Source organism: Pseudophryne corroboree, chromosome 2, assembly GCF_028390025.1.
Source record: "Pseudophryne corroboree isolate aPseCor3 chromosome 2, aPseCor3.hap2, whole genome shotgun sequence".
In the NCBI taxonomy this organism is placed as follows: domain Eukaryota; kingdom Metazoa; phylum Chordata; class Amphibia; order Anura; family Myobatrachidae; genus Pseudophryne; species Pseudophryne corroboree.
The window spans coordinates 158,986,170-159,010,342 of record NC_086445.1 but is presented as its reverse complement, the minus strand read 5'-3'; the positions used below and the strand labels follow the sequence as shown (position 1 = coordinate 159,010,342).

Genomic DNA, 24,173 nt, shown 5'->3' with positions numbered 1-24,173 from the left:
TATTAACCAAACTTTCAGAATCTATCAAAGGGACCATGATCTATAAACTACGTTAATTGTGGAAATATGTAACGATTGGGTCGCACGCTACGACTACATACTCTTTACCGTAAATACGCATACCGATGCGAGCGGGTGCACGCATCAGCGGGTATGCGCTATCACGGGAAAGCGCACGCATGCGCAGCGCGGACCAGCGTCAGGTGCAAATATGGCAGCGTGTATAGGGATATTTTTCTGACTTTGACAGTCCACCCTTTGGCAGTCAATAATAACTGCCACCTTCTAAAACATTTCAAAAGGAGAAAAATATAAGTCTGGGGTTAATTCATTTCCATGGTTGGGTAAGGAAGAAGAGAGGAGTAGGTGTGAAAAGGGTATGACCTAGTGAGATAGCAGAAGCATGTGTGTATGAGTCCATGTTTGGGGGGGTCATGTATCATCGTGCCGAACGTGTTGTAAATCAAGCTTCGAGGTATTGCGAAGTATACATTTGAATTCCTTCTTATCCCGTGGTACAGGTCTGTGGATGGGCTGTCAAACTTTACCGAGCTCTTTTCGGCTTTTGAACAAAATGGGGAGCACATTTTAGTTGATGATACATGAATGGGGGAATATGTGATTGCTGATATCTGTGCCTGTATTCCCTATACTATGTGTGTTATTACCTGAGGGTTGTAGAGATGAAGATGAAGAACACTTATGGAAAATGCAATGATATTCTATGTCAGGTAAATGTACATCTGTCGTCGAAGTTTTGTTCGGTATCAGTTGAAAGTCGTCTTCTTTGCGCTGTTTTGCTCGTTAGGCATGAGCAATAAGCTTTGTCAATGCCATCAGATTTACAAAAAATGTTGGGCTAGCGTAAGTTTAAGAATACTAGGGAAACTGGGGATCCATGGCAAAGTTCATCAAATGTCCATTTCTCAAGTGGTCAAAACTCCTTCTTTGGTCCATCCGTTGTCTGTATAGCGTCTCGTCAACTTCCTCGTCCAAGGGGGTCTTTTTATCTTGGAGAAAAGCAGAAAAACAGGTGAAAGAAACGGACCGTATAATCGCATTTTTCATCACATCCTGGTTTCTATCATTGGGTCATAAATCAAATCCAGGTTAATTACAGTTTCCTCACTCCTCAAACTCATCACTCTTGTACTTTGTTTGCACCTCATTAAAGCCTGCCCGCATCTAAATATCAATCCAATAGATATAACAACACCTAAAATACATAGGAGAAACTTTCCAACATCCATTATGACTCCTTGAGCCCAGTCTCCTAAACCGGAGAACCAATTTCGCGGGTTCAACCATGACACCCAACCAGTCAGCTCATTACCTACAGCAGCAAGAGTGAGATTGTGTTTTCGGCGAAATTCCCACTTTAATTGGAGAATATCATCCATCTTTTGGTCTATGACCTCTACCGGATCCTCGGTGCTATTCGTGATGTACGTGCAACACTTCACGCCGTACTGTGTTGCCAATGTAACACAATATCCGCCTGTCACTGCTGTGAGGTAATTAAGAACCATTCTATGCTGTACCAGTTCTGTTTTATAAGCTTGGAGTTCTCTTCCAGTGTATCTAAACGTGTCATCATACATTTCAGTGATATTATCTAACAAATTTGCAAGCGCAGAGATGTATCTATAATTCATCACTCCTCGAGCGGTGCGAGTGAAATCTAACGCCACCAGAACCTGAATCCCGGTGGATTCATGGATCAGATCAGAGGCCGGATGCTCTAACCTTTCTGACAGTTGTCTTTTAACTCGGTGCTCGTAATGAGTGTGAGTATAGGGAGCTTGGGCACCACGGTGTATGTCTTTCATTTTATCATGTGTTACAGTCATCACTTCAGGCAATACTTTTCCAATATAACACAATCCTTCAGAGTTTGGGGCAAGCCACTTGTACGCCTTTCTCCCGCATATAAAATAAGCATCATCGGGGAGAACATATGGGACGGAGTAGGACATTACCATATTACATACCTTCCAGGTGAAATCTCCTGACCCTAATTCTTCCATCTGCTTAATACACGTATCAGGTTGTACGATATGTGCACAGTATCCTGGTGATACTTCTCCAACTCTAGTAATCCTATATCCTAAGGTATATCTATACCTGAAAGATTTTCCTCTACTGGCTATGTGGCGTACAAGCTCTGTATCTGTAGGCATTCTATCTGCTCTATGCGAGAAGGTCATGGTCAGGTTGCTCCATGACACTTCCCAATTTCCCGGCTGTCGGGGATTGGAGATGTTAAAACATAAGAGGGACCTATCCACATGGTATTGGTGGAGCTTCAAACTAGGAGGGCTGGAGATATTAAACCTCCTGTCCACCGGTCTCCCACCATTTAACTCAAGTACCTCCCCTATCGTTAAAGGAAATGGTACTAGCCCTGATTTGCTATGACCCTGAGGTACTTGAGAGCATACCCAACAATCTGTTTTGTTTAACACATTACCCACTAAGGAGTGATAGTCACTCAATGGATGCCGGTCCATATGGATATTAAAACTGGATTGGCATTTCTTTATGCACCCATCCTCAATGACATTGTTACAAAGCCTGCAGATACAGTTTTCTTCAGCTAACAATCCTTCACAATTTCTTCTATGATCAATGCTATCGGATCGCTTTCTGATACTCGCCTTTGCTTGTTGGTTAGGTTGATCTTGGAAAACTACGCCTCCATCATCATAATCGGAACCCATTCCAGAACCTCTCTCGACCTCCATGGTACTCTCGCCGGAACAGACTGCTCTAGTCAACATCATGGTTAACAGGAAAATCCGGATCACAGTCTCTTGGGGCAAGTCCATCTTTGAGGAGGAAATGGAGAAGAATGAGAAGGGGGAAAAAGAAATTTCAAGGGAGAGGGGATGGGAAGTGGAGAAAAACAATAAAAGGGATTGGGGAGTCGACAACTGCTTTCGGTCTTCAAGGCTCAGGTGCCGCCTCAGTCCTCCTGGAACAGACACTCCAGTGATACAACCTCTACCGTCTGTTCCTTATCACGGGACTTCTCTGGATCAGCAACCTTCTTGCAGTGGGATGAATGGACCCAAGTCTCTCTCTCAGCAACCTTCAATGCTGTGGTGCTAGTCAATAAGACCTGGGATGGTCCTTCCCATCTATCAATAAGACAACCTGAGCGTAGAAAATTTCGTATCATTACATAATCCCCAGGTTCAATGTCATGACAATTACTATCAGGTAGATCAGGAATCACTAACTTCAGATTATCATTTTGGTTCCTCAACTGTTTACTCATGTTAATCAAGTACTTTACAGTTACTTCATTGTTACATTTCAAATCATCCTGAGGGTTAATCATGACATGCGGTTGTCGACCAAACAAGATTTCAAAGGGGGACAGATTAAGAGGGGACCTGGGAGTGGTTCTGATGCTATACAAAACAATGGTTAAAGCTTCTGGCCACGTCAATCCTGTCTCTGCCATTACTTTACTCAATTTATTTTTAATCGTGCTGTTCACTCTTTCGACCTTCGCACTCGCCTGTGGACGGTACGGAGTGTGCAGCTTGCTATCAATTCCCATCAACTTACACATTCCTTGAAAGACATCACCTGTAAAATGGGTACCCCTATCACTTTCGATTATTCTAGGGATACCATATCTACATACAAATTCCTGCACAATTTTCTTAGCTGTAAACATAGCGGTATTTGTAGCCGCTGGAAATGCTTCGACCCAATTCGAGAAAACATCTATACAAACAAGTACATATTTCAAATTTTGACAAGGGGGTAATTGAATGAAGTCAATTTGTATTACCTGAAAAGGGCCGCCGGCAGGTGGGATATGGGATGGTTCTGTAGGTATTGCCTTTCCAATATTCTTTCTCAGACAGGTAAGGCATGACATTGCTCTTTTACTCGCATGAGAGGAGAATCCTGGGGCGCACCAGTATGCTCTTACCAATTTGCACATTCCCTCCTTGCCTAGATGAGTCAGCCCGTGAGCTGCTTCAGCCAGACATGGAAGATATGCTCTGGGGGCCACTGGTTTACCATGTCCATCCGTCCAGAGCCCTGAGGACTCCTGGCCATATCCCTTTGCCTTCCAGACTGCTCTTTCCTGTGTGGAACACAAATTCTGCATCTCACACAACTTTTGTGTGTTGATGGTATTGAATACCATCAGTTGTGTGGTGTCTGTCGGTATGGGGGTAGCAGCTGCTAACTTAGCAGCTTCGTCTGCTCGGCTGTTACCAAGTGATACTGGGTCTTGACTATATGTATGTGCTTTACATTTGATAACAGCCACTCTGTCGGGTTCCTGTATCGCTGTTAGAAGCCTTTTTATGTGAGCTGCATGCGCTATCGGTGTACCAGCTGCCGTCATGAAATTTCTGAGGCGCCATAGGGCTCCGAAATCATGGACTACCCCGAATGCGTATCTAGAATCGGTGTAGATATTGGCTGACTTACCCTTAGCCAATTCACATGCTCTGGTTAGGGCGACCAGTTCAGCAACCTGGGCTGAGTGAGGTGGGCCTAGCGGTTCCGCTTCTATGGTGTCTTGGTCATCTACGACTGCGTATCCAGTACACAAGTCTCCCGAGTCTGACTGTCTGTGACAACTACCGTCCGTGTAGAACGTGAGTTCTGCATCTTCCAGTGGATTGTCACTGATGTCAGGCCTTGCGGTAAAATTTTGGGTCAAATATTCCATACAATCATGTGTATCTTCCTTTGTATTAAATCCTCCTTCCCCATCACTCTCACCTTCCACCCTTTGTGCCTGACCAGGCACACCTGGGAGATATGTTGCAGGATTTAATGCACTGCATCTCCTTATGGTGATGTTTACTGGGGCCATTAGTGCCAATTCCCATCTTGTAAACCTCGCTGATGAGACGTGTCTGGTTTGGGCAGAATTCAATAAGGCTGACACTGCATGTGGTGTATGGATTGTGAGGTTGTGGCCTAGCACGACATCTTCGCTTTTTGTTACTAGCAATGCTATTGCAGCAACGCTTCGCAAGCATGTGGGGAGGGATCGCGCTACCGTGTCTAGCTGAGCGCTGTAGTATGCAACTGGCCTGCTGGCATCACCGTGTTTTTGGGTTAGTACACCTGCTGCGCAACCAGCACTTTCTGTTCCGTATAGTTCAAAGGGTTTCCCATAGTCTGGCATACCTAGCGCTGGCGCCTGCGTTAGGCACTGTTTGAGTCTCTCAAATGCTGTTTCGGATTCGTCTGTATGCAAAATCCTATCAGGTTTGTTTGAGGAGACCATTTCCTGCAAAGGTAGCGCCAATATGGAAAACCCTGGGATCCAATTACGGCAATACCCACACATTCCTAAAAACGTTCTGATCTGTTGCTGGGTTTGTGGTAGGGTCATGTCTCTAATTGCTTGGATTCTATCAGCGGTCAGGTGTCTCAGTCCTTGTGTTAGACAGTGTCCCAAATATTTTACCTTAGTTTGGCATAATTGCAACTTGTCTTTGGAAACCTTGTGACCTGTGTCTGAAAGATGAAACAGGAGCTGTTTCGTATCCTTCAGAGATGCTTCCAGTGAATCTGAACACAGCAGTAAATCATCCACATACTGTATCAATACTGATTCACTCTCCGGTTGGAAAGACTGTAAACAATCATGCAAAGCCTGAGAAAATATACTTGGACTATCTATGAAACCTTGGGGTAATCGAGTCCACGTGTATTGGACTCCTCTGTATGTGAATGCAAACAAATATTGGCTGTCAGGGTGCAGAGGTACCGAAAAGAAAGCGGAGCAGAGGTCAATAACAGTGAAAAATTTGGCAGTGGGAGGAATTTGCATTAGGATGACAGCTGGATTTGGCACTACGGGGAACTGACTCTCAACTATTTTGTTAATCCCCCTTAGATCCTGCACTAGTCTGTAACCCCTCCCCCCACTCTTTTTAACAGGGAAGATGGGACTATTGGCTGTGCTGGACGTTCTTACCAGAATGCCCTGTTGTAGCAAGCGCTCTATTACTGGGAAAACTCCTAACTCCACCTCTGGCTTCAGAGGATACTGTGGGATTTTTGGAGCTATCCTACCATCTTTTACTTGTACAACTACTGGAGCTACGTTTGCCATTAATCCAGTGTCCTGTCCGTCTTTTGTCCAAAGTGACTCTGGTATCTGGGAAGTCATCTCTTCTACTTGGGACGGATTCCTATTTGTCATAATGGAATGTGACATTAATTTTGATGGGGAGTCTAACATGTCTCGTACTTCCTGAGCGTGATTCTCAGGTATGTCCAAGAATACACCTTCAGAAGTACAATAAATGACGCACCCCATTTTACATAGTAAGTCTCTTCCCAGGAGATTGGTTGGTGCCGATGCGGCCAGCAAAAAGGAATGCTTGGTATGCAAAGGCCCTATTGTAATCTCGGCTGGTTTGCTAACAGGGTAATGCTGGACTACTCCTGTTACTCCCATGGCTGGAATTGTCTTACCAGTGGTTCTCATGCCCACTGTCGAATTTATCACTGACTTGGCCGCCCCTGTGTCTACAAGAAAGTTTAAAGTTTTACCAGCTACATTGATTGCGATCTCGGGTTCATTTCCAAGGCTTGCAATCAATTTTACTGGCTGCAGATTACAGGTATGGCCACACCCCTATTGGGTATGCTGACCTCCCTGAATCCCGCTGGCAGCAACTACTTGTGGGGGAGTTAGTTGGGAACTACCAGAGGCATGCCAATCTCTGTTCGGGGGGTATCTTTTTGTTTCCCCTGTATGTGGCTCATAACTCCGCCTCTGTGGATCCTGATCCCAATGTCTTGTGTTGTGTCGTTGTCTAGGGGGTTGGTATGATTTTGGTACATTTCTTACTCTACAGTCTCGTGCATAGTGTCCCTGTCTGTTACAGGAATAACATGTTATCACAGTTGACTTACTTACAGGATTTGATGGTACATACGCAGGCTGTTTTGTGGTCAGCGCCTGTATACTTACTGACATTAACTTATCACTTTGCGATTCTCTGTGCCTGGTGATGTTTCTGTCGTGATCAATAGCAGCCTCTCTCAAAGTGGACACTGACAGACCTCGCCAACATGGTTGCGTGGTCTGTACCCTAGCCTTTAATGTTTCCTTTAAACCATCCATCAGTACCGATACTGCTACTTCTTGATGGTTTGGGTTGGTCCTAATGTCTTCTATACCAGTGTATTTTGCCATTTCTAATAGTGCCCGGTGAAAATATTCTGCTGCCGTTTCGGACTCCTTTTGCTTAATGGAGAATATTCTGTTCCATTTTACAACGGCTGGGAAATACTCCTTTAACTGTAAATTTATCCTTTTTACATTATCTTTGTCGTACACATCTGAAAGCGGTACATCTTTATCTAGTCCGCAATCAGCTAAGAATTGAACTGAGTCGACATTTGAAGGTAAGCAAGCTCTTAGCACTATCTGCCAATCCTTATTATTGGGCTCTAAAGTGTTTCCTAGATCCCTGATGTATTTTTGGCTTGCAACTAAATCTTTTCTGGGGTCTGGGAATTCAGACACTATGGTCCTCAATTCCATTCTAGTAAACGGGCAATACATGGCAATGTTCCTAACGGGTGTGGCTCCTGATGCATCTGTTTTCCCATTGGGAACTACTATCACCTTTACTGGATTTATTCTAACAGCTTCACTCTGTGTAGATTCTACAGCTTGTTGTGGTACAATTGTCTCAGCATAATGCATGGTGCCGTACTTACCCGTTGACACGACCTCACCTATCCCTCCGCTAGGGGCCTTCACTAATCTCGTGAGTGGAGCAGTTCCTACTGTGGTTTCTGATATGGTGGCCGCTAGAGAGAGCGCTGAAGTTGTTGCCGAATCGTCTTCTTGATCACACTCCTGAGGAAAGTTCAAAACAGGGTACATCTTGCACGGGTTAATAATTGCATGGGTTACTTGGTTAACATCATTAACATTTATATGGTTGCTAAGAGTTTGTGTTTTACACCCCAGTGCGTTTTTCTCCGCAATCAACTTCTCTCCTGTAATGTATGGTGGAGGTGGGGCTGTGGCTATCAGTTTCCTGACAGCCCCAGATCCCGCCGCCAGAGCCAAACCTCCCTGTATCTCACCTTCCTGTTGCCACAACTGTAAATAATCATGATGCTGAATTCGTCTCTTTGTCGATTTTATGAGACATATCCTCCTCCTTATATTTTGTAACACTTCTGGGCTGAAGCTACCTATTCTTGGGAATTTCTCCCTGTCTTGTACAGTCATTCTCTCCCATTCATCACATAAAACCTCTGTGTGACTTCCATATTTCTCACACATGATGTACCTTGCCGACCCGACTGGTCGGTTCTCTGAATCAACCCGAACCGAGGTTGATCGCCCCCTACCTGAACAACTGGCCCCCATAATCTGCAGGCGTTGCTTACTACTCCTTTGATCTTTATATCACGGTCTTCAGCGAACCCTTACAGCAAACCAAATTATTCAAAATAGGCCGGCGGTGGCGGTTTACCGAGTACCCCACTCACTCGCTCACGTCGACCAATACGACCTGGTCACACCGATATGGTGCTGGCGTACTCGACCTAGAGCACCTACCAAAAACCTTCTGTTTACTGGAACATGTGAGGGTTACCCGCAGGACACTTACTCTTTCCAGTAAAGGTGGGGTTGTTAGATAGTTCCTGAGTGACCAGCGAACTTCCCTTCCAAAAATAAAAAATTACACAAATCACGTCAGAATGTACAACTAGCGTTTATGACCTTTGTACGCAAAATGATACTAGTCAGGTTTACTAATGCACACAATGACGTGCGGTACAATCGTTCAGTACATAAGCACTACTTGTTATGTACTGAGAGATCAATGGAATCGAAAATTTCGGCTGCGAATTCCTTCAGCCAGAGCTTATATGGCCTATATGGGTTCTGCACCAACCCCCGGGGTTGTGCCTCTTACCTTTATAGCGGACTTCTTTGTCTCCTTATGACCTCCTGGTCTTGTTCTGTACGACCTCCTGGTCTGACCTCCTGGTCTTGTTCTATACTGGTCCGCTATACTCTAATGCTCAAATATTATGTTTAACCAAGGATGCCTCCCTAGCCACCGTGCACGTCACTTACACGCGTGTACCTCACGAGTACTCGACTTTTCTTGTGGTTCAACCTTTAAGTTATATAAACTTGTAATAATAAAAACACACTCACTCACCACATGTACACTTTTGCTTCTATTTCTATTTCTGCGCAGAAATTTTTCTTTAGCCCAGCTGTGTTACCAATTAGGAGCAGGATCTGTTAATTAAATTTCGGACACCAAAAATAGACTTGCGTTATTTACCGCGTCGCGTTATCTACCGCTGTGCGTTACTTATCGCCTTTGCGTTACTTCAACTTATCGTGACTTGAGCTAGGTGGGCGTAACCGGACGCTCCGTTGCGTAATGTACGCTGCGTGCGTCTGCTTTTGGATTGCGTACACAAGTCTTTTGTTAGGGACACGTGTACGCAAAACAAAGATCCACCGTAACACAATTTATACTTTTATCAATGTAGATGATCCTTGATCATCTACCACGTACCCCACTGACTTTGCCTTATCTCCCAGGCAAACCTGTGTGTTTGTCTATACTTTAACTATTACCTCTATTCTTAAACTATGAAATAACAGCAAGTCTCTTTTAGCACTTTTCTATCAACTATAAAACTGGCAAACAGGATAGTGATATACGAAAATGAAAAAGAAATGCAGATATATATGTATGCGTGCGTGTGTACGCAAGACAGAAGAGAAAAAAAAAATTACAGTTTTTAAAAGACACTAGCGTTTTGTTCTTACCTCCGGTTCCCGGATTCCTTCAGCACTCGTTATCTAAGCGAAGCAGACGCTTATCCCGCCAGCACTACGAGACAACCTCCCGCCCTTTGCTGAGGGATAATGTCTGCTGATCTACCTAGTGCAGATATGTGAAGGACTGGACGGCCCCCAATTGATAAAGCTGTATTCCTTTATCGTATAAATAACCCTTTATGAGGTCTTAGAACACTGTACGCTGACTACGTAAGAAGTACCGTAAGGGTACGCTACTTGCGTAACGATCGCTCAGCCGTAGGAGAGACGCTCAAGCGTCGCGTTCGCTCACGGCCCAGAGATCACAGACTGGCACACTATTGGCTACAGACAAACGTAATGATTCGCTATGGCGTAGCGGACGCTCGAGACCACGAGGAGATCACCAGCGGCGCCGACGCTCACAACGCTATACCTTGATATCTATACCTTTAACTATTAGATACACAGTATACCTTTATGTAGAGACAGTGTGTAAGTGCAACCTGGTGTAACCTGATTAACTACAAAGCTGCTTGAGCGTCACCGACGCTCTGTGAACACTTAACACTATGAGAAAATACACAGATACTTGTTTAGGGTCCAAAGCCTATTAAATGTATTATAACTAATATACTTGTAAAAAGGAATCACAGTACAAATGATACACTACAATATAACAGAGACTTCCTAACCAAATAACTACACTATAAATACAATACAATACAATCTAATCAAGGGAAAATACGAGAGAAAGAGTAGAGAGAGAGAGAGAGAGGTAGAGATGAGAGAAATGGCTCACAGTAAGACAATATGATCACGGAGAAAAACTTACGCACAAGGGGAAACGATCGCATGCGCCTCTGGACATCCAGCTTCCCGATTATCAGCAATGAGAACCGTTTGATGAGAAGTGAAAGCTGGATGCCACAGGCCCGTCTTTTATGCTACTCACACAATGCAATCTAATGGTCCCTACAACCTCATTGTCCATTGGACGCAGGAATTCGGCTTCGCATTATAACAAAAGGTCATAGGGTGATTCATACAGGTGGGCTGTGACGATTTCAAACAGCTCAGGTGGGTGGGAAACTAGGTTTCCCGCCGCATACCTGAGTAAGAGTAAATAATAGTAATGGACATAAACTTCTTATGTCCATAACTATTCGCACGAGCGATTAATACGCTCCAAACCAACACCGGAATATTGCTATTTAAATACTCTTCCGATGGGTACCAAACACTACTGTATGACTCCTGTTAGACCCTTCCTACAATACAAAGAGGGATCCCTCCGATCAGGGACATTCTATATTAACCAAACTTTCAGAATCTATCAAAGGGACCATGATCTATAAACTACGTTAATTGTGGAAATATGTAACGATTGGGTCGCACGCTACGACTACATACTCTTTACCGTAAATACGCATACCGATGCGAGCGGGTGCACGCATCAGCGGGTATGCGCTATCACGGGAAAGCGCACGCATGCGCAGCGCGGACCAGCGTGAGGTGCAAATATGGCAGCGTGTATAGGGATATTTTTCTGACTTTGACAACGGACACCAACAGTGGGTGTCTCAGTCCTTGTACATTCGGACACATGGCTGTACCCAGCATTCGGACAAATGGCTATACACAGCATTCAGGCACATGGCTGCACACAGCATTCGGGCACATGGCTGCACACAGCATTCGGGCACATGGCTGCACACAGCATTCGGGCACATGGCTGCACACAGCATTCGGGCACATGGCTGCACACAGCATTCGGGCACATGGCTGCACACAGCATTCGGGCACATGGATGTACACAAGGGAGGAGTTTTGTAGCAGCATTTGCATATAGTTGCAGACTGACGGATACCAGTAGACGTTTCACTGCAAGGACCTTGAAAAAGTTGCCCATACTAGGCAGTAAAACGCGTTGTTATAGCTACAATATATCCACCTCTATAAATTGGAATCCTCTATCCACGTATTGGAATTCCAAGGTTTATTAAGATGGCCTGAACCAGCTTTCGAGTTGATGCACAGAGTTTATACAACAAGGACTTTGCTAATCGCCTTGCCTGAACGATAAAGTGGTGCTGTGGACCGATACCGCAGCTTTTTGAGGATTTTAGCAAAAGCATCAGCAGAACTACACCAACTACACTCCTCGTCTAGTGGTGAGCACGAGAGGTTAAATTCTATATCTACCACATCGATTGGACTATTTTGTGACTTTGACTTATTGGAACCGGAAGCTCCTATAGGAACAGGCCCATCCCAAGAATTCATATGAACTTTTCCACATTTATGAAGAATAATGTGGGTGAGGCATTTTCTCAATTCATTGTCACAAACAAGAATAGTATTTTAATTACCTACATGTAAATCCTTTTCTCGTAGTCCGTAGAGGATACTGGTGTTCCATTTAGTACCATGGGGTATAGACGGGTCCACTAGGAGCCACGGGCACTTTGAGAATTTGATAGTGTGGGCTTGCTCCTCCCTCTATGCCACTCCTACCAGACTCAGTCTAGGAAACTGTGCCCGAGGAGACGAACATACTTTGAGACAAGGATATAAAGGATAGTGGTGAGATCCCGAGCCAGCGCACACAAACCAGAGGAAAGCTATGCTAACCCAACTTTAAGCAGGAACAGCAACAGCTGAACCAACAATACTTAACCAAGTAACAGCGCAGAAAAAACGAAGCACCAGACGGGCGCCCAGTATCCTCTATGGACTACGAGAAAAGGATTTACCAGTAGGTAATTAAAATCCTATTTAATCTTACGTCCTAGAGGATACTGGGGCTCCATTTAGTACCATGGAAATGTATCAAAGCTTCCATCATGTTGATTTGTGATTATCCCCATTGACGTGTCAAGCACCTGAACACTTCCGGGTGAATTCTCCACTCCCCCGGGTGCAGGTCGTTTCTGCTGAGGAAGTCTGCTTCCCAGTTGTCTACTCCCGGAATGAAGACCGCTGACAACGCCACAGCGTTTTTTTCTGCCCAGAGGAGAATACTTGACACCTCTGACATTGCTGCTCTGCTTTTCGTTCCGTCCTGTCGGTTTATGTACGTCACTGCCGTCACGTTGTCCGACTGGACCTAAATGGCCCGATCTTGAATAAGATGTGAGGCCTTCAGAAGGGCGTTGTATATAGCCCTGAGCTCTAGAATGTTGATTGGAAGGATGACTTCCTGACTTGACCATCTTCTTTGAAACTGCACCCCCTGGGTGACTGCTCCCCAACTTCTGAGGCTTGCGTCCGTGGTTAACAGAATCCAGCTCTGAATTCCTAACCTCCGACCCTCAATGAGGTGAGAAGTCTGTAGCCACCACAGAAGGGAGATCCTGGCTTTTGGTGACAGACGGATCCTCTGGTGCATGTGAAGATGCGAACCGAACCATTTGTCCAATAGATCAAGCTGGAAGGGTCTTACGTGAAATCCTCCATATTGAAGTGCCTCGTAAGAGGCCACCATTTTCCCCAGAAGGCGAACGCATAGATGCACTGATATCCGGGTTGGCTTCAGGATATCCCGAACCATCGACTGGATTACCAATGCCTTTTCCAACGGAAGGAACACTTTCTGCGACTCCATGTCCAGTATCATTCCCAGGAATGGAAGCCTCTGTGTTGGCTCTAGGTGAGATTTCAGAAGGTTCAGAATCCACCCGTGATGCTGGAGAAGTTTGGTTGTAAGACCAATGCTGTCCAGCAACCTCTCCCTTTATCAGAAGATTGTCCAGGTACGGAATTATATTCACTCCCTGTTTGTGGAGTATAAACACCATCTCTGCCATCACTTTGGTGAATACCCTCGGTGCCGTGGTGAGACCAAATGGCAAGGCGTGGAACTGGTAGTGACAGTCCTGCAGTGCAAACCATAGATAAGCCCGATGAGGGGGCCAGATCGGAATGTGAAGGTATGCATCCTTGATATCCAGAGACACTAGGAATTCCACTTCCTCGAAACCTGAGATCCCCGCTCTCAGAGACTCCATCTTCAACTTGAACACTCTAAAGAACGGGTTCAAGGACTTGAGGTTCAGAATCAGCAAACAAGTTGGAATAGTACCCCTTGTTGTGCAGATGAGGTGGAACTGGAACAATGACTTGAGTCTGTACAGCATGCCATCCAAAAACTGATAAAGTTATACTTGCCTCTTGTGAAACTGGTAAGCCTGATTTGAAGAATTTGTGAGGTGGGAGCTCTTGGAACTCCAGTCTGTAGCCCTGGGAAATAAGATCTATGACCCAGGGATCCCGGCACGAACTTGACCAGATATGACTGCAGAATTTTAATCGGGCTCCCACCTGACAGCCCTCCAGGCATCGGGTTCCACCGTCATGCTGAAGGCTTTGAGGAAGCAGAGCCTGAGCTCTGTTTCTGAGCACCTGCAGTTGCTGGTTTGCGTGGTTTACCTCTTGCAACTCTGGAGGCCGTAGGAGCACCTCTGGATTTGCCCGTAAACTTGGCCGTCTGAAAGGACTGTAAATTTGAAGCTGAATAAGCTTTCCTGGCCGGGGGTGCTGCGGAAGGAAGATACGTAGACTTACCAGCAGTAGCTTTGGAGATCCATTTGTCTAGTTCATCTCCAAACAAGGCCTCTTCTGTGAATGGTAGGCCTTACATGCCTACTCTGGAGTCCGCCTCAGCAGTCCAATGGCGTAGCCACAAGCCCCTGCGTGCTGACACTGTCATAGCGGTGGTGCGTGCATTAAGCAAGCCTATCTCTTTTATGGCTTCTACCATAAAGATAGCAGAGTCTTGTATATGCTGCAGGAGTAAAACAACATCCCCCCTAGGCAAGGAATCTAACCCCTCAATTAGGTTACCTGACCATTTAGCAATAGCTTTTGTGATCCACGCACATGCAATAGTGGGTCTCTGGGCCAACCCAGCAGCTGTGTACAATGATTTGTCTCAATTTTACGATCAGCTGTGTCTTTTAGGGAAGCTGCACCAGGGACAGGCAATACAATTTTTCGTGACAGCCTAGAGACTGATACGTCCACTATCGGTGGATTTTCCCATTTTTTCCTATCCTCCAGAGGAAAAGGAAAAGATGAAAGCAACCCTTTAGGGATATGAACATTTCTTATTAGGATTAACCCACAGTTCTTCAAACAGGGTATTCAATTCCTTTGATGCATTAAAAAAAGTGGCTGAGGACTTCTTTTTTACATTAAAATAAGATTCCTCACACTCCTCTGACACCTTATCAGGAATTTGCAGAACATCTCTGATAGCCTCTATAAGAGCCTCTATTCCCTGTGACAGAGTAGCATCCCCGCCTCCAAATCCACCTTGCCCTCCTCCATGTCTGACTCGTCAGCGTCAGAGTCAAACTGCAGGATATGGGCCAGAGATCATTTTTGCGGACAAATGGGAGGGGATTGAGACGCTGGTTTGGGGACTGAGTCTCTATTCATAAACTCATCCACAGTCTGTCTTAAGCATTGCGTCTCTTTCTCATTGCAGGATAATTTCGTAGAAATATTGGAGATCATTCCTTTAATGGAATTAACCCATTCCGGTTCAGCCCCACTATTCTGGGAAGGTGCACTGCCCTGAGTACCCAGTAGTGAGCCCCCTGGTGAAGACGAACACTCCGCTGTACAAGAAACACACTCTTTGCCTGACATAATGTAAATGTGAGTGCACACACACACACACACAGGAAAAGGTTAAGCACAATTAACCCACAAAGAGCCCTTCAGGGAGACACAGAGTTATTAGGAGCCAGCCCCCACCGCGCCCTTATCGCTAATGCCAAGCTTAGCTGGGTCGCAGACTAAGTACCCCGATAGGGGACTTAGTACACTAATAATCGTTTCCCCCCCTGCTATGACCCCCTGGTACCACTGAGGTAATCTGGAGTCTCTCCGGTTGAGCTGCGCATCCCTGTCAGTCAGCATCTGTGTCCACTGCAGAGGGAAAATGGCACTGGTGGGCTGCTGGATCTGCTCATAGTGAAGGCCCCACCTCTTCAATGGCTCGCGGTCTTCCCGCTTTTATATACTGGCTAGGTAATCTGGTGCTTAAAATTGAGAGAAAACCGTTTTAAGGCAGTTTTTGCCAGTGTGGGTACTGTGTACAGTGCACTGAGACGCAGCTGTGTACTGTGTCTGGAGATGCATTCCGCCTCTGTTAAAAGTTGTGCGTCTCCGTACCCTCATGCTGCCATAATGGTCGGCGCCCCTCTAACCAGGACGCCGGCTTAGTACTCAGCATTCTTCATTACATAGTGACATAGTATCTAAGGCTGAAAAAAGACAATTTGTCCATCGAGTTCAACCTATTTGTGGTCTCCTATGCAGGATTATTTGGTATAAAATTTTGACTGATGCTGATGTCTGCCATTACGTTTTATCCCTCTTTTTTATAATAACTATAGTGCGTGACTATGCACCATAACCCTGGAGTGCGGATGACTCTGCAGCACCGAATGAGCAAACACAAGGTCCTCCTCAGCCAGGGTATCAAACTTGTAGAACTTTGCAAAAGTGTTTGAACCTGACCAAGTAGGCGCTCGGCACAGCTGTAATGCCGAGACCCCTCGGGCAGCCGCCCAAGAAGAGCCCACCTTCCTAGTGGAATGGGCCTTAACTGATTTTGGCAGCGGCAATCCAGCCGCAGAATGAGCCTGCTGAATCGTGTTACAGATCCAGCAAGCAATAGTTTGCTTTGAAGCAGGCGCACCAAGCTTGTTGGAAGCATACAGGATAAACAAAGTCTATATAATAATAATCCTACAATAGTATCCTTGTCTAAGGTATCAAGTTCCTCAGATAAGGTATCCGTCCATGCTGCTACAGCACTACACACCCAAGCCGACGCGATTGCCGGCCTCAGTAAGGTACCTGAATGTGTATAAATGGACTTCAGGGTACCCTCCTGTTTTCTATCCGCAGCATCTTTGAGGGTAGCTGTATCCTGTGACGGCAGGGCTCCCTTCTTGGATAAGCGTGTCAAAGCTTTGTCCACCCTAGGGGAGGATAGCCAGCATAACCTGTCCGTTGGCGGGAAAGGATTCGCCATAAGAATCCTTTTGGAAATCTGCAGTTTTTTATCTGGAGATTCCCAAGCCTTTTCACATAACTCATTGAGCTCGTGTGAGGGGGGAAAAGTTACCTGCGGCTTCTTTTCCCCATACATATGAACCCTCCTGTCAGGGACTGGGGTTTCCTCAGTGATGTGCAACACATTCTTAATAGCTATAATCATATAACGGATGGATTTAGCCAATTTTGGCTGTAACTTTGCATCATCGTAATCGACACTGGAGTCAGAATCCATGTCGGTATCCGTGTCAATAATTTGGGATAGTGGGCGCTTCTGAGACCCTATCGGCCTCTGCGACATAGGATCAGGCATGGGTTGGGACCCTGACTAGTCCTGAGGCTTCAGCTTTTTCCACCCTTTTATGTGAGGAATTAACATTATCATTTAAAACCTTCCACATATCCATCCAATCAGGTGTCGGTGCCGTCGGCAGAGACACCACATTCATTTGCTCCCGCTCTGCTTCCACATAGCCTTCCTCATCAGACATGTCGACACAAGCGTACCGACACACCACACACACAGGGAATGCCCTTTTTGAAGACAGTTCCCCCACAAGGCCCTTTGGTGAGACAGAGAGAGAGTATGCCAGCACACACCCCAGCGCTATATAACCCAGGAATAACACAGTAACTTAATGTTAACCCAGTAGCAGCTGTATATTGTGTTTTTAGCGCCTAATTATGTGCCCCCCCTCTCCTTTTACCCTTTTCTACCGTGATCTGCAGGGGAGAGCCTGGGGAGCTTCTTCTCAGCGGAGCTGTGGAGAAAAAATGTCGCTCGTGAGTGCTGAGGGAGAAGCCCCGCCCCCTCGACGGCGGTCTTCTGTCCCGCTAAAATACATATCTTTTTGGCGGGGGCTCATACATATATACAGTGCCCAAATGTATATATGAGTACTTTTGCCAACAGAGGTCCATATGCTGCCCAGGGCGCCCCCCCCTGCGCCCTGCACCCTTACAGTGACCGGAGTATGTGAGGTGTGTTTGGAGCAATGGCGCACAGCTGCAGTGCTGTGCGTTACCTCATGTGAAGAACGGAGTCTTCTGCTGCCGATTTCGAAGTCTTCTTGCTTCTCATACTCACCCGGCTTCTGTCTTCCAGCTCTGCGAGGGGGACGGCGGCGCGGCTCTGGGATCGGACGACGAGGGTGAGATCCTGTGTATGATCCCTCTGGAGCTAATGGTGTCCAGTAGCCGAGGAAGCAGGACCTAGCTTCAGAGAGTAGGGCTGCTTCTCTCCCCTCTGTCCCACGATGCAGGGAGTCTGTTGCCAGCAGAGCTCCCTGAAAATAAAAAACCTAACAAAATACTTTCTTACAGCAAGCTCAGGAGAGCTCACTGAACAGCACCCAGCTCGTCCGGGCACAGATTCAAACTGAGGTCTGGAGGAGGGACATAGAGGGAGGAGCCAGAGCACACCAGAATCTAAATTCTTTCTTAAAGTGCCCATGTCTCCTGCGGAGCCCGTCTATTCCCATGGTCCTTACGGAGTCCCCAGCATCCACTAGGACGTTAGAGAAAAGCCTTTACGCCGTATTTTGCGGAATCTCCTCTCCTCTAACCTGAGCGAGTGCCCACGAGTTCTCTGTGTTGATCTAACCAAAAACAGGTCCTGCGCAAGATCTGTGTATTGTCCCCTTATATATTTGTAGATGTTGATCATGTCCCCTCTTAGTCTCCTCTTTTCCAATGTAAACATGCCTAGCCTTGCAAGCCTTTCCTCGTATTCCAGCATCTCCATGCCCTTAATTAGTTTGGTCGCCCGCCTCTGAACCTTTTCTAGCTCCAGGATATCCTTTTTGTAGTATGGTGCCCAGAATTGTACACAGTATTCAAGGTGTGGCCTCACTAGTGATTTATACAACAGGAGTATAACACTCTCGTCCCTAGCATCAATTCCCCGTTTTATGCATGCTAATATCTTATTAGCCTTCTTTGCTGCAATCCTACTTTGGGTACTACTGCTTAGTTTGCTATCTATGAGGACACCTAAGTACTTTTCCAGTACAGAATCCCCTAATTTTACCCCATTTAGTATGTAGGTGTTAGTTTTGTTCTTGTTACCACAGTGGATTACCTTACACTTGTCTGTATTGAAGCGCATTCTCCATTTTACTGCCCATGCTTCTAATTTAACTAAGTCGTTCTAAAGCAACTCAGCATCCCCCTCCGTATTTATAACTTTACACAATTTGGTATCATCTGCAAAAATTGATACCATGCTCTCTAGACCTTCTGTTAGGTCGTTAATGAAAATATTGAACAATAGCGGTCCTAATACTGAGCCTTGCGGCACACCACTTAACACTTCAGTCCAATTTGAAAAAGATCCATTAACCACAACGCGCTGCTCCCTATTATCTAACCAATTTTTGATCCAAGTGCATTTTGTGCTTCCTAGCCCTATTTCTTGTAGATAAGTCTCCTGTGTGGTACAGTGTCGAAAGCTTTCGCAAAGTCTAAAATGATTACATCCACCTCCTTACCCTGATCAAGGTTCGCACTTACTGTTTCATAAAAGCCAAGTAAGTTGGTTTGACAGGATCTGTCCTTCACAAATCCATGTTGATTCCTTTTAATTACCTTATTGACTTCAAGGAACTTCTGAATACTATCTCTTAGAATACCTTCCAACATTCTTCTGGCTGTTAGGGGTGGCGGCGTGCTGCGGGAATGTACGCTTGCCATGGTGGGGCTTGCGAATAGTTCCCTCAGGAGCTCAGTGTCCTGTCAGTGGGGAACGGGACCATTAACCCTTCAAGAGGGTTAATGGTCCCCCCCCCCCCCTCCCTAAGTACTACGAAGCAGGCAGGCTGGTGGCATCCAGCCCTGCCTGAAAATAACAAACATATAAAATAAATCCAGAAAACACTTCAGGAGCTTCCATAAGCGTGACCGACTCCTCCGGGTACATTTTCTAAACAGAGTCTGGTAGGAGGGGCATAGAGGGAGGAGCCAGTCCACACTATCAAATTCTTAAAGTGCCCATGGCTCCTAGTGGAACCGTCTATACCCCATGGTACTAAATGGAACCCCAGTATCCTCTAGGACGTAAGAGAAATAGTGTTTTTCATTATTTTATTATTGATTTGTGTGTGAAGGAATATTGTTGATGTATTATTTTACTAAGCATAAATTGTTCCAAATCTATGGAATAGCGCTACCTTTTCCTATTGTTATATACAGGAGACTATCTCCAGTTACCAGTAGCTGCTAGGAATAAGAAACCACATTAGCGCCTGTACGTAACCTCTCTTGTTATCGTTTGCTTCTACTTTCCCACAGCCCTATTCTGTCATCTGCCTTGCTAACATGGCCAAGTGCATGGTCCACAGACATCAGTAACCCATACATGATATCCATTCATCTGTCAAATGCCTATCACCCAATAAGTTAGTTACGTACTTCATCCACAAAACTAGATGTAAGTGCTTGGGACATGCTGCTCATCAATGACATTTTGTATTTCATATAAAAGTTCACAGAAGCAGAATTCATCGTTAAATCACCTTTAATAGTAGTGTTGGATAATGCTGGTTATGATATTTAAATGTCACTTACTTCACTGTGGCGCTTAGGAAGAAATTCAGCTGCGGCATCTGCAGATTGTCAGGAGCTGCCAGGTACCGGTCAAACTGCGCCTAGCCACAAGACATAAATGTAAGTATAATGCTGTGTCAGCACAGGAAACTTCATTTCAATATTGGCCCTTTTCTGCCAGATGGGAAGACATTGGAACTACTAGCATAGTCAGGCCTGTTCAAGGTTTGAATATACACATTTATGTGTCAATCAAATGTCATATCTTACATTTTAATTTGAGATGTTCAGATAAAACAGAATTAATTGACCAAGAAGTGTATAATTAGCCACTCAGCCAATCACAAGTGGCTTAGATGTCATTGGATGGAGTTGAGGGGAGTTAAAAGAACCACCTGCTGTAATCACAATGTAATAATTTAATGTCTACTGACATGAGGGGAAAAAAGTGAAAATATTGTAAAGCTCCATTCATGTGAGTTACAATTAATTTTAATGGGGTTTCTACACCATGCTATCCCACTGAAGTAAGTAGGCAATTGGAATGAATGAGCCATTCCATGTACATGTTTCACTCCATCAGAAATAAATGTACCTCTCCAATGGTGGTGATAAGCTTTGAACCAAGTGAAATCAATCAAGTCAAACTCAAAAACACAAGACGCAATCTCAATGCACACAGCCGCAAGAAGAAACACAAATGGTTACAGTGACATTGAACAGAATGAATTTTATAGTCATGTGTCTGCAACACTGCTGGGTAAGGTCACATATGGGGCAGTAAGAAGACCGTGACACTATTCATCTCAGTCATGAAAGAATAAACCTTGTCATGCATTGCAAAAAAACAATATTGTACCATCGCAGCTTTCAGAGACACAGAGTCCATACTGGGTAGATTTGACAGTGGCCCCTGCAATAAGAACCAAAATATCAAAAGTTTTAGCACAGTCACTTATCATAAATCATTGTATTATTCAATTAGTGTTCATAAAAACAGGTTAAGTCATTTTGCAAAGTGAACATTACACGACTCATTCAAAAATATGTAATGCTTCATTATTATGTTCCTTCAGTTGTTCTACATTTACAAATGTCATTTTCTTTAGCATTTTGTAAATAGCAGAGGTATTCAGATGACAATTACCTGCTAAACTCTGGGAATTATGCTACAAGTCAGTAACCCTTGTGCCAGCAGACATCAAAGGCACTGTAATGGCGTCACCAGGAGATAGCAGGCAAGCAGTACAGACACAATAAAGTGTATTATTTCCAAAACATTACAGGAAACCGTATGACACAATTTGAATTTTTTTTTTTATATGTTTCATATCTGGATTCAGTATGGGATCCCGACGGTCTTAAGGCCGATGCCGGACTTCCCCTCCCACCTGTCTCTGATCTCTGTTCCCCTACCCCCATCTATTTTATCTGTCACCTTCCCTCTCTTATCTCTGCTCCACCGATTTCTCTTTCATCTCTGTCCACAGCCCATTTTTCTCATCTCTGCAGAAGGTGATAGTAAGGGGCTGTGATAGGAGGGGGTGATCACAGTGGGGATGTGGTTAAGATACCAGCTGTCGGGATCTCAGCAGTCAGAATACCAACAGTGGAAACCCGACACCTGTCATAATGCTGACGCCGGAATCCTGACAGGGTCAGGAGGCTGACTCCGGAATCCCTACAGCCGGAATCCCGACCGTTTAGTGCAGAGCCGGCCATAGTCATAGGCAAACTAGGCAATTGCCTAGGGCATTTGATATGCCTAGGGGCATCAGCAGCTTCTGCTGATTAAAATGATATGTGGCATGCCTATATTCTGTGTGTAGCATTTCATATGCAGATACAGCAACAGTCTCACACAATATATAGGCATGCTGCATATCATTTTAATCAGCAGAAGCGGCTTGTGCATCCTAGCCACATAGCAATGCAAATAAGATGCATTTTCATTAAATCATTTAAAAAAATGTGCCCAACGTTAGCACTGAGGCAAGATTTATGAGGACACATCTGTATTCAAGCAGAGGCAGAGGTCACAGTGTTAGTGGCAGTGTGAGTGTTGTGTGCATGTGAGTGGGTTGGTTGTGCAAGGTGTTCAGAATATGTGTAAGAAGCATTATGTGTGTCATGTAAAAATGCATTAATAATGTGCAACATTAAGGGGCACTATGTGTGTCATTATGTGTATAAGGGCATTAATAATATGCGGCATATGTGTAACAGGGTACTACTGTATGTGTGTCATTATGTGTATAGGGGCACATTATGTGTAATAATGTGCAGCAAATGTGTAGGGGGCACTATGTGTGTCATTATGTGTATAAGGGCATTAATAATGTGCGGCATATGCGTAAGGGACATTACATGTAAAAGGGCATTAATAAAGGTTGTCATAATGTGTTAGGTGCATTATGTTTATAAGGACATTAATAATGTGTCTCATGTGTATGGGGCATTATGTGTATAAGGTGCTCTACTATGTGGCGTTGCATATAGAAAAGGCACTACTGTGTTGTCTAATGTGAATAAAGAGCAATAGGGTGTGGTGTAAGGTGAATTAGGAGCAATTCAGTGATATGTAATGTGAATAAGGGGCTCTACTGTGAGGAGTAACATTTATAAGATAAAGTGATACTACTGTGGGATGTAATATGAATTATGGACACTATTGCATGATCAAATGTGAATAAAGTTGCAGTACTGTGTGGCGTAATTGAAATTGGGGTTACTATTGTGTAGCCATGCCCCTTGCCAGCAAAAACACACCCCTTTTTGGGCTGTGCGCCAAAGGTGCAAAGTGTTCCTTTTTAAAATATAGGGGGTACAAACCCCAAAATGAGGACTGCTATGGATGAGGGGTGATGGTGCTGGGAAAGAGGTGCAAGGTCAGAGGCAGAACCAGCGGTGGTGCTAGGGGGCACCAGACAAAATCTTGCCTAGGGCATCATATTGGTTAAGGCCGGCTCTGGTTTAGTGGGCAGGTTAGGGTCAGAGGGAAGGTTAGGTTTAGGTGCCATCCATGTGGGGAGTTAAGGTTAGGCTACGGAGGGGGATGGGGGGGAGGTAAGGGTTAGGCTGTGAGGAGGGGACGGTTAGGGTTAGGCACCACCGGTGGAAGGTTAGGGTTAGGCTGCGGGGGGGAGTGGGAGAGTTAGGTTTAGGCACCACTGGGGAGAGGTTAGGGGTAGACTGTGGGAAGGGAGGGTTCGGTGGTAGGGGTATAGCATGCTGACCTCGCTCACCCCTGTTGAGATTTTAAACATCGGTATTGTGAGTGCTGGCATCCCTGTCCGCCGGTCACACATACTGATCCTTCACTGGGGATATTGTTTGTTAGTTAGGGGTGGTGGCTCTTAACAATTTATAGCAAATGTTGCCAAGGACTAAAAGACCATCTCAATGTATCTTCATACAGTAGATCAGAGGTTTTCAACATGTGACCCGCCAGCTGCTGTGGAACTACACATTCCAGCATGCTCTTACAGTTTTCCTATTAGGGTATACTAAAACTGTCTAGTTTCACAGCAATAGAGGGCCACATAATGACTAACCCTGCACTAGATACTACATCAGTGATCACTTTCCATGTAATGTGCAGGGGCGGTCAGATGTAATTACTCCTATGCCTCACCTGCTCTGGCTTGTGTTGCTGCACGCAGCTGTATATTTGGCTTAGTCCAGCTCTAGTCAGTACGTAAGAGGCTTGTTCATTGATCAGAGTATCCAGATGAGCTTCAAT

The 24,173-nt window shown here is 45.1% G+C and overlaps 1 protein-coding gene across 3 annotated transcripts in view; it reads right to left on the bottom strand.

The window, feature by feature from the left end:
- COG6 (component of oligomeric golgi complex 6) overlaps positions 1 to 24,173 on the bottom strand; it is a 288,942-nt gene that overhangs the window by 24,271 nt on the left and 240,498 nt on the right. For all 3 annotated transcript variants that reach the window (XM_063951903.1, XM_063951904.1, XM_063951905.1), the window contains exons 16-18: positions 24,066 to 24,173; positions 21,291 to 21,344; positions 20,453 to 20,532 (exon numbers count right to left, since the gene is read on the bottom strand). In XM_063951903.1, coding sequence (XP_063807973.1) covers positions 20,453 to 20,532; positions 21,291 to 21,344; positions 24,066 to 24,173 — 242 coding nt within the window. The remainder of the gene's footprint in view (positions 1 to 20,452; positions 20,533 to 21,290; positions 21,345 to 24,065) is intronic.